Raw genomic sequence first — 12,027 nt, forward strand, 5'->3', positions numbered from 1 at the left:
TCCATAATCCCGACCATGAACATGAATTTAAAGAGATTTTTTCAAGCAGGTCTAACTCCAGAATCAAAGCAATGACAAAAAACATCCAATATTCCTCTGAATCTGTTTCTTCCTAATTTACTAATTAGATTTAAGGGGTTAATTTAATTTAAAAATGTAACACATTTTACATGAAAAGCTTTGAAATACAGAAAAAAGCTGCTAATTTTTCTTGGCTCTTTTGAGCTGAGGATTAAAAGAAGGAAACACCCCCAGATCCCAAACTAAACAAACAACTACAGCAGAAAATATTCCCCCTTTGATCCCATTTTATTTGGGGTTATTGGAAGGGATATTTTTATGCTCTGTGTTTTCCACCAGAACTGGGTTTTCACACATCCCATGGTTTTAATTGATCCCAGTTTTACTCAAGCTGCACAAACTGACAAATTAAAGAAAATGAAGTTTTCCCTGGGTAAATTGCAGTGGATGACACAGAACCTCCCTGGCTGTGGGAGATCCTGGATCCTGCACTCAGCACTGGGAAAAGAGGAAAATCCAGCAGGACAGGTGGGACTCACTGTGGCTGTGTCACCTCTGGGCTCCACCAGCCCTGGGGCTCTGGTTCTCAGGGAATTCTCCTGCCTCAAATCCTTTGTTTGGATCAGGAGAGGAGCAGCTGTCCCACCCTGATCCCGTGGTATCCCAGAGTCCTGAGTCCCTCCCAGCCCGAGTGCTGGAACTCCAGCTCCAGTGGGAGCGATGGAGATCCCCCAGGAGATCATCCCTGGAGACCCTCCTTGGGGATCATCCCTGGGGATCATCCCTGGGGATCCCCCCAGGAGATCATACCTGGAGACCCTCCTTGGGGATCATCCCTGGAGACCCTCCTTGGGGATCATCCTTGGGGATCATCCCTGGGGATCATCCTTGGAGATCCTCCCTGGAGACCCACCTTGGGGATCATTCCTGGAGACCCTCCTTGGGGATCATCCTTGGGGATCATCCCTGGAGATCCCTGGAGATCCTCCTTGGAGATCATCCTTGGAGACCCACCTTGGGGACCATCCCTGGAGATCTTAGTTGGAGATTCCCCCCTGGAGATCATCCCTGGAGACCCTCCTTGGGGATCATCCTTGGATATCCTCCCTGGAGACCTTCGTTGGAGATCCCCCCTGAAGATCCTCCTTAGAGATCATCCCTGGAGACCCTCCTTGGAGATTATCCCTGGAGATCTTCCCTAGAGATCCTCCCTGGAGATCATCCTTGGAGATCCTCCTTGGGGATCATCCCTGAAGACCCTCCTTGGAGATCCTCCCTGCAGATCTCCCCTGGAGATCCCCATTGGAGATCTTCCCTAGAGATCCTCCCCAGAGATCCTCCCTGGACATCCTCCCTGGAGATCCTCTCTGGAAGTCCCCCCTGGACACCCTCCCTGGAGCTCCCACTCCAGAGGTGAGACTTCCCAACAGCTGGAGCAGAATTCAGCGGGGATCAGCCCAGGAGTGTCCCACTGCTGCGAGCCCTGGGAGCAGCATTCCCGGCCCGCCGAGCCCCTCCCGCTCCCGCCCACGCCTGAGCGGGGCTATCCCGGGATATCTGCCGGGATATCTCCCGGGATCTCCGGCAGCCGATCCCGATTCCCGGCCGGGCTCCGCTGCCGTTAGAGGGAGGCACCGCCTCACTCAACAGCGCCGGAGCCGCGGATGCCGAGCCCGAGGATGCTCCGAGCGGAGCGGCCCTGCGGGATCCATCCATCCCTGCGGGACCCATCCATCCATCCATCCCTGTGGGACCCATCCATCCCTGCGGGATCCATCCATCCCTGCGGGATCCATCCATCCCTGCGGGATCCATCCATCCATCCCTGCGGGATCCGTCCATCCCTGCGGGACCCGTCCATCCCTGTAGGATCCATCCATCCCTGCGGGATCCATCCATCCTTACAGGACCCATCCATCCCTGCGGGATCCATCCATCCCTGCAGGACCCATCCATCCCTGCGGGATCCATCCATCCATCCATCCCTGCGGGACCCATCCATCCTTACAGGACCCATCCATCCCTGCGGGATCCATCCATCCCTGCGGGATCCATCCTTACAGGACCCATCCATCCCAGCGGGATCCATCCATCCCTATGGGATCCATCCATCTTTACAGGACCCATCCATCCCTGCAGTATCCATACATCCTTACAGGACCCATCCATCCCTGCAGAATCCATCCCTGCGGGATCCATCCATCCATCCATCCCTGCAGGATCCATCCATCCCTGCGGGATCCATCCATCCCTGTGGGATCCATCCATCCCTGCAGGATCCATCCATCCTTACAGGACCCATCCATCCCTGAGGGATCCATCCATCCATCCCTGCGGGACCCATCCATCCTTACAGGACCCATCCACCCCTGTGGGATCCATCCATCCTTACAGGACCCATCCATCCCTGCGGGACCCATCCATCCCTGCGGGATCCATCCTTCCTTACAGGACCCATCCATCCCTATGGGATCCATCCATCCCTGCAGGATCCATCCTTACAGGACCCATCCATCCCTGCAGTATCCATACATCCTTACAGGACCCATCCATCCTTACAGGACCCATCCATCCTTACAGGACCCATCCATCCTTACAGGACCCATCCCAGATTTCAGGATCAGCTTCCATCCCCCTCATCCCTCCCAGAACTCATCCTGGATCATTCCCATTCCCACTTCCCGATCCCTGAGCTCTGCTCCCACACTCTTTCCCAGCTGTTGGGATTCCCAGGGAAGGATTTCCCAGCCAGGGTCACAGGAGCAATAAATGCACCCCAAAAATAGAAACTGTGCAGAGAAACCTTTGCCTGTTCATTTCCCAACTTCATCATAAGCACTTAAAAATACAATTAACTGTATTAAAGTAGTAAGTTAGGAGTACTCCAGTGTCTATTTACTACAGGGAGCACACAGGATTTACAAATTAAGCTGGAGAAATGCAAATTAACAAGAAAAACTTTGTCCAGGCTTGTTTTAACATCCTGTGAAAATGAGGTTGTCATTAAAATATATTAAAAATAGCATTTTGTGAGCACTGTGGTACTTCCTACAGATAATACCACAGAGAGTTCTACAGAGAGTACCAGACTACTCAAAGTTTGCTGTTTTGATACATTATAGTGATAATAACCTCATTTTTATAGGATTTTAAGCCAAGTCTGGACACTACCAGATTTTCTTTTAAAGACCTGGGAGCATTAAATATAAAATACAGTGGAAAACAGGAGGGGAAAGTTCAGCAAGTGAGCTCTGAATTTAAGAACCCTAAATTTAAGAAAATATAATTTAAGAACACTGACTTTAAGAACTTTGCATTTAAGAAGGTTTCATTTAAGAAATTTAAATTTAATTTAATGCTGAATTTAAGAAATTGCTGCTGGAGCTCTGCACCTCCTGTGTGCCTTCCCCACTGCCCTCCTCACACCCCTGCACCCCCATTTTGGGGCTTTTTGGGGTGTTTTTGAAACCATGGCGGGTTCTCAGAGGAGGGGTGGGCACAGCCCTGGCACGGGGAATTCTGGATTTGTGGGCACAGCCCCAGCACGGGGAATTCTGGATTTGTGGGCACAGCCCTGGCACGGGGAATTCTGGATTTGTGGGCACAGCCCTGGCACAGGGAATTCTGGATTTGTGGGCACAGCCCCAGCATAGGGAATTCTGGATTTGTGGGCACAGCCCTGGCACGGGGAATTCTGGATTTGTGGGCACAGCCCTGGCACAGGGAATTCTGGATTTGTGGGCACAGCCCCAGCATAGGGAATTCTGGATTTGTGGGCACAGCCCCGGCACAGGGAATTCTGGATTTGTGGGCACAGCCCTGGCACGGGGAATTCTGGATTTGTGGGCACTGCCCTGGCACGGGGAATTCTGGATTTGTGGGCACTGCCCTGGCACGGGGAATTCTGGATTTGTGGGCACTGCCCTGGCACAGGGAATTCTGGATTTGGGCACCCCGTGTTTGCCAGCCGAGCTCCTTCCTGGGCACACAAAGCCAGGCCTGTAATTCAATGCTCAATTTACCCTTGTCTCAGTGGAGATTTCTCCCTGCTAATTGATAGAAATTAAGCCATTAATCAAGGCACCAGCCATCATTCAACCCGGGGAAGATGAATCCAAACTTTCATCATAACCACCTTCCCCATTTTAGTGTTCATTAGCATTAATTTTTAATGCAATTATGCTCTTCTTTTACGCTGAGCTCATAAATTACTGCTCTTTTGTTGCTCGCTGGCCTTGTAAAATCCAAGGTAATGCTTTGTGCTCTGATCTTAAAGGCAATTACTGCCTGCTTCTATCTTTTCCATACCTCCATCCCAAATAACCTCTGTGCTGGGGGTCCGGGCTCAGCAGTGGGGATCCCACACGGATGTTTCCTACGGAGCCGTTTGTCCACGTTAAAACCACACAGTGCCACAGGCAGAGCCAGAATCCTGCTCATGCTGCTGGATCCCAGCACCCAGCAGCAGAGAAATGGCAGGAAAACGGGATTCTGCAACGGATCCAGGGAAGGAATTGGTGCAGCGTGGTGGAAATAAGCTGTGCAGGACAGCAGGGCTGCAGCTTGGAGGCTCTCCAGCTTTTCCAGGGATCACTTTGTGCTGTCACTTCAAAACGTGCTGCTGGCACGTGCCCAGGGCTCCTTTCTTTCCCCTGGTAACCCCACAGAGCCCTCCCAAGGGATCCTGTGGGATCCGTGTGCCAGGAATTCCCAACCCTTTATTCCCACCATGTCCTGAGAACCCCACCAGGGGAAAGGCACAGCAGCTCCAGCCCCTCTGGCTGCCCCACACACCCCGGGGTGGCTGCAGGGAGGAGGAGATGCACATTAGGAAATGCTGCTTGGTTCAAATTATGCTTCTGTTTCTTTCCCAGCCTTTAGGAATTAAGTCCCTCACTCCAGCTCAAGGCCTGCCCAGCACCAATAAAATATCACCCACCTCTGAGCTCCCAATTTATCTAGGCCCTAGACAGCCTAAATAGGACAATTCCCAGTGAAATCTCATGCTCATCCCACAGATTCCCAGAAAAACACCCTCTGGAAGTACCTGTGTGATGGGCCCAGATCCACAAAACCCTAATTTTTATCAAAATAAAATTCCCCACAACAGGGACTGTGGTCTGAGCAAATGGATCTGGAATTTCGTTCCATACATCCCTATTTATTTTCCACATACACCTCTATTTATTTCCCTATACATCCCTGTTTTCTCCATACACCACTGTCTATTTTCTCCATAACCCCCTATTTATTTCCCCCCCACACCCCTATTTATTTTCCCCACACACCCCTATTTATTTCCCCCCACACCCCTATTTATTTCCTCACACACCCCCATTTATTTCCCTCATAACCCCCTGTTTATTTCCCCCCACACCCCTATTTATTTCCCCCACAGACCCCTATTTATTTCCCCACACACCCCTGTGTATTTCCCCCATAACCCCCTGTTTATTTCCCCTACACCCCTGTTTATTTGCCCTTTAGGAACAGCTTTTCAATACGTAGCCATAAATTTGTGTTTCAACTGACTGGAGTCCAATAAGCAATTCCATGATGGTTTTTACAACCTCATTCCCTTAAGTGACTTCTCCTTTAGCACAAATAAATGCCATGGAGATGACAGGGAAACACACAACATTAATGAGGTACAGAAATCAGATTTGTTTTTCATCTTGAAATTTGAAGACGATTTCAAGACTTTTAATTTGTAAAAATAAATCATAAATTTTCCTGTTAGGGAGATCATAAATTTCTGTTTCACTTGTAGAACAGTAAAACTTTAATGACACCAGCTGCAATTGCTAAAATAAAATCATTCAAATATCAGCTTCAAATCTACTTTGATATTTTTAAAGATTCATGGAGTGGTTTGGGTGGGAAGGAACTTAAAGATCATTTAATTCCTACCCCTGCCATGGCAGGGACACCTCTCAGTGTGCCAGGTGTGCCAACCCCAATGTCCAACCTGGCCTTGGGCACTGCCAGGGATCCAGGGGCAGCCACAGCTGCTCTGGGAATTCCAGCCCAGTCAGGAATTCCCAATTCCCAATCTCCCAATCAATGGCAGTGGGAGCCATTCCCTGTGTCCTGTCCCTCCATCCCTGTCCCCAGCCCCTCTCCAGCTCTCCTGGAGCCCCTGGCAGGGCTCTGAGCTCTCCCTGGAGTTTTCCCTTCTCCAGGGGAACATTCCCAGCTCTCCCAGCCTGGCTCCAGCCCTGCAGCAGCTCCAGGACATTGGGATCAGGGCTCTCCAGGGAAAGCAGGGAAGCAAAAGAGGGAACTCTGGAATACAAAGGGGCAGGAGAGGATGGGCAGGCACCAAGAAGGGCAAAATTTAAGGAAGACATTCAGAAGTGATCATTAATTACAGCAGCTTTAATAAAAAGGCAGGAATTGATTCCTCCAGCAGCCATTATCCATTGGGGGCCATCGATTCCCGTTCCAATTCCCTTTCCCTCAGCTCTGGACACACAGAGTGGCCAAGACCCCAAATTCCCCTTTCCCTTCCCATCTCTCATTATCCTCACGTGGCTGCTCTTCCTAACAAGCCCCACTCTGCCGCTGCACCAAAACCTGGCATTTTTTATTTTCCCCTTGATTTGTTCCTGCCCCCTTTCAATTCCAACCCAGCAACGTGAAGATTAAACAGAGATAAAAGAAGATCAGAGTGTGTGCCAGATGCTGGAGCAGCCTCCTGGGAGCAGCAGCACAGCACCAGGTGTTGGTGTCAGCCTAATGAAGTGACACTGGCACACCAGGGACACCCAGGGCGGGGCTCCAAACCTGCCATCAGCCAGGCAAAACCCAGGAATATTGAAAATTCCAGGGAAAAACAATCCATCTCTTCATCTAAATGTATTACCTGTATTCAATAATTTGGGGGTTAAACAGATTGAGCTTGGTCTTTGCCACCACAATGAAGTTCAGGAAAATTTACTGAAGATCAACGAGGAGCTCAGGCAGTAACTGATGAACTTCAGGCTTGAGTGAAGCACTTTAACTTATTACAGACTGACCTCACCCCAGCAAATCTTCTCCTGGCACGTCCAGCCCGTGGTTTAATATCCATTACACCCAGGGAAAGGCTTTTAACTCTCTCCTAAGGAAGTGGGAAGGGAAATCAGCAGGTTGGGGTGTCCTGGGCAGGGCCAGGGGTTGGACACACCATCCCTGTGGGTCTCTTCCAGCTCAGGATATTCTGGATGAGATTCTTCATGTGAGAGCTCCTGGCCAGCAGGTTAAAGATGAGTATTAAAAAATAAAACTTTTCATTTGGGTTTATAGAGTTTATACTTAAGGGATTTTCTAAAAGTTGAGTCCTCCAGGTTTTCTGCACATTCTAACTTTGCTTCCATGACCCCCACATCACTCAAAATCACGGAATCACAGCACCACGGAGTGGTTTGGGTTGGAGGGACCTGAAGACTTGAAGGATTTAACTTTTGGTGAAGAAAAATCACCCCAGCAGCACAGAGAGCTCAGTAAAAGCCGGGAATGACCCTCAGGGATGGGTTTATTCCCTGTTCAAGGGCCAGCTGTCTCCCAGCCACATTCCCGCTCTCGTTTGCATCCCTCCCTCCCTCCCCCTGCCCACGTGGGCCTCATTTCCAAACCTATTCAAAATGATATTTTCCAAGCATGTGCCACACGACTTGTTCATATAAATGGAACAAATTAAACTGTCTCCACAGATATCCCCTCACATTTGTAGCCCTGATTCCTCTCCCTCACACGTGGCCGAGACACCGAATTATCTCCCTGCAGAGGTTGACCTCAGGATATTGGATTCTGCCACGGAGCTCTCCGGGACTAAACCGACGGGAAACACTTAATCACCCCTGCCTTTGCAGGGAAAAAAAATCAACTTTAAATTTGCCCTGATGAAAAATCAATAAAGCAGTAATTGCTTGGCTTATCACGGCACGGAGGGACAAATTGGGAAACAGATTCCGGGGAAAGGCGCGGAGTTTCGGGATCGCTAAGCCAGGAAAGGGAAAGGTCTCGAAGTGATAATTAAATCTACTCCTGCTGATTTGCTGCCAAATTTATTTCCCCCGAGTTTATCAAAATGCTGCAGTGCTTACCGGGGATGGAGAGGCAGAACTGAACAGTTCAGCACTGGGCTGGCACGCGCCAGCACGGGAACGCAAATCCTGGGATAAACGCACCAGGAAATGCAAATTCCGGGATAAAGGTACTGGGAAATGCAAATTTCAGGATAAAGGCACCAGAAAATGCAAATCCTGGGATAAAGGCACCAGGAAATGCAAATCCCAGGATAAAGGCATCGGGAACTGCACATTCTGTGATAAAGGCACCAGGAAATGCAAATTCTGGGATAAAGGCACAGGGAAATGCAAATTCTGGGATAAAGGCACCAGGAAATGCAAATTTCAGGATAAAGGCACCAGAAAATGCAAATCCTGGGATAAAGGTACTGGGAAATGCAATGGGATAAAGGCACCAGGAAATGCAAACTCTGGGATAAAGGCACCAGGAAATGCAAATTTCAGGATAAAGGCACTGGGAAATGCAAATCCTGGGATAAAGGCACCAGGAAATGCAAATCCTGGGATAAAGGCACCAGGAAATGCAAATTCTGGGATAAAGGCACCAGGAAATGCAAATCCTGGGATAAAGGCAAAGGGAAATGCAAATCCTGGGATAACGGCACCGGGAAATGCAAATTTCGGGATAAAGGCACCAGGAAATGCAAATCCTGGGATAAGGGCATCAGGATAACGCCCGCCCCATCCAGCACCACCCTCCCATCCATCCACCTATGGAATGATTGATTGCCAAAAATCCACATTTTCTATCCTACTGTGCTCCAGAACAACTTCTTTTCCTGCTTTCCTGATGCATCCACAGCTCCTCCTCCCCACACGTGGCCCTGCCATGGTGTATTTTAAACTCAATATTTCAAAATCTTATTATTTGTGGTAGATTAAGAGAAATAAGCCCAAAACCTCTCCCAAGATGGCCCAATTTTTCCTTTGCATTTTTTTTCTGATTTTCCTCTTGTCCACTTCATCTATTTGGAATTTGTCTGGAGTAAAACCCAGTTGGGTGGCAAAATCCCCTTTGGATTTTTTCACTTTTCAGGCAGCCCCAAAGCAAGTAAACAAAAACCAAACTAGGAAAACCCAACCACTGAAAATACTCCTGGAAAAATAGTAGGTTTTGCTAATAGACCTAATTTCATGCAGCAAATTAGCATAGCTCCAATGGAAGTGCAAATGTAATCAAACTGAAAAATTCAAATGAGGCGGGGGGAGCCTTTTTCTTTTTTTCTTTGCTTTTTAGTCACTTTAAAAAAAAAAAATCAGCATTTTGCTGTGTGTCCTTCACTGGGCTGGAGGGACTATGGTAATTAAAACATTTAAACCAGCACGAGCCCCCAGTCTCTAATCTGGAGCTGGGGTCAGCTGTCTGTAGATTCTAATTTGTCCTCAATTTTTTATTCATGCTGGGGAAATGCTGCATATTTAACAGGAAACCAGCGGGAAGGGGCAGCGCTGGGCTTGGAGGTCAAATAATTTGATTTCCGAGCAGATTACACGGAACATCCAACGTCTAATCTCACACCTGATTTGGCAATAAAATGACAATAAAAGGAATGTTAAGACACCCTCGCTATGGGGTGGGCAATAACCAGTTTTTATGAGTTGGGAAAGGATTAGTTTATTTGTGGAATTATTTTTATTGCAGCTCCTGAGTAAAGGAGTCACAGGCTCCCTACGTGGGCTGGAATTTCTTTTTGGAGGGTTCTAGTTAGGGAAATAAAATAAGGGATATTAGAGAAATAAAAATTATTTTTAAATAGTAATTTAGAATTTTTTTTAAAGATTTAATTCAATATAATTTTGCTTTATCTTATTTTATTTCAATGACTTTATGTAGCACTCGGTGCTCTGGTGGGATCAGTCACAGTTTGGAATAAATGGTCTGGAAAGTTTTTTCCAACCTCAGGGATCCCATGAGGGATCAAAGAGGGTTAAAAACCACCCAGAGGTGTTGTGTGAGGAAGGAAGAACTAAGGAAAAATAAAGAATGCTCTTTTTCCAAGCAAAAGATGCCACTGCAGCCCAGGACAGGGAAGGGAACACATTCTAAGCACTGGATAAATGTCCTGTTTGCAAATCCATATGGGATATAAACCCACCTAAAACTGGAATTTTGAATCCATATAGGACATAAATTTAACAAATAACTGGAGTTTTCCAGTGTGCAATTCCCCTGGATGTCTTGGAATGCTCCAATGCCTCATACACAATTTAATAAGATTTTGTATTTTCCAGGGAGAATGAACTCTTTAATTCCTAACTGGGAGCCAACTCCTCGGCAAATGGATGAATTTGAGCTGCTCAGAAAAAATCTTCATTTTCCAACACTGTGACATCCTCACAACCCTTCAAAGCCACCCCAGGACAGTTTTCATGGCTTATTAATAAATTGTAGAGGTTTTCCTCCTCATTTCCCTGGAAATTCCATTGTTCCCAAGTCATGAACTGCCCCTTTTTTCTTCCCTCTGCCTTTCCAGACTCACCCTTCCCAATCCCTGCTGGCACAGCAATTGCCAGCACATCTGCCACTCACAATGGGATCTGAGCACAAAAAAAGGGTGCATTTTTCCAAACAAAAATGTCCCCAAACAGTGTATTTTCCCTGCAGATTTGGGCTGGTGGGACCCAACCAGCTCATCCCAAAATCCCTGTGCCCACGGGAACCTGCCTGGGTGACACCTCCAGGTGGAAAGGCTCCCCCTGGGCCATTGGTTCCAAAATCCAGGAATCACAACGGGGAGGGGGCACAGCTCCTTGGTTTGGTCCCTTTTCCAGTCAGATTTGGATTTTTCCCCTCTTGCCTCATCAGGGCCATCCCACTTTTCCACTTGAATTTCCTCCTTGGGTATCACAACAACCTTCTCCAAGCAGGATTAACTGGGAGCACCAATTAATTCCTCTCAGCATCCAAGGTAAAACAGTCCCCAGGTAAAACAAACTAAAGATTAGAATATTTTGATTTTGAGTGAAATTCTCAGCAGCCGTGATTTCAAAAATGGGGAATTTTCCCGAGTTCCCTCTTGGATGTAAATCATGGAACCCCAGAATGGTTTGGGCTGAAGGGACCTCAAAGCCCACTCAGTTCCACAGAGCTCCAGCGAGGATTTGAGGCTCCTGGGTTGTTTGGATTGGCTCCCTCAGGATGTTGGAAATGTCTCTTCCATCACTCCCTGACATTTCAATCCATGTGGTTTCATTATTCCACCTGCTGGACTGCAGAAAAGCAGCTCAGGGCACCAGATTCCATCATCAGCCCAGGGAGGAAAATCTCACAGCCCCACTGGAGCTTAAAAATAATAATTTCTGACTTCCTGGGCTTTAGTTTGTTATGAAATAAAAGAAAATTCCTCACCTTCTTCCTTTCTTCTCTTGGCTTCTTCTTCACTTCTCTCCTTGGCCTTCAACGCTTCATCTGCTTTGGCTAAAAAGAAGAAAAGTTAGAATTAGTTAAATTTATCCAGTCAAATAATGGAATTATGGAATGGTTTGGGTTGGAAGGACCTTAAATCCCATCCATGGCAGGGACACCTCCCACTGCCCCAGGCTGCTCCAACTCAGTGTCCAACCTGGCCCTGGGCACTGCCAGGGATGGGCTGTCAACAATCTCTTGCCAAACCATATTTCCTGGGCTTTAATCCCAATTTCATGCTCCTTCCTGCAAGCCCCATAATGAAATCCACATACCTGACAGACCAGGACTTGGTTCTTCATTAATTTCATTTAAAGTCATTCCCACAGTTAAGGAATGGCATAAATGGGATTATGGAGGGTAATATCAGGTCAATATTAGAGGCAATATTAATTCAATACAAATCCCCACGTTCATTTTGGGGTCAGTAAAGCCCTTAAGAGACTTTTAAGAGGTTTTCTCTCTTTAAACCCCAATCTCCCCTGCCCAGCTGCCCCCAGACAGAACTGCACAGACCCAAAGGTGGTG

General features: G+C 47.7%; 1 protein-coding gene across 1 annotated transcript in view; it reads right to left on the reverse strand.

Annotated features, from left to right (window-relative positions):
* The window catches only part of RSRC1 (arginine and serine rich coiled-coil 1), a 99,602-nt gene that overhangs the window by 5,699 nt on the left and 81,876 nt on the right, over nucleotides 1–12,027 (reverse strand). Inside the window, exon 8 of the mRNA XM_072933525.1 lies at nucleotides 11,443–11,511. Coding sequence (XP_072789626.1) covers nucleotides 11,443–11,511 — 69 coding nt within the window. The remainder of the gene's footprint in view (nucleotides 1–11,442; nucleotides 11,512–12,027) is intronic.

The sequence above is a fragment of the Taeniopygia guttata genome, chromosome 9 (genome assembly GCF_048771995.1).
Source record: "Taeniopygia guttata chromosome 9, bTaeGut7.mat, whole genome shotgun sequence".
Taxonomy (NCBI): Eukaryota; Metazoa; Chordata; class Aves; order Passeriformes; family Estrildidae; genus Taeniopygia; species Taeniopygia guttata.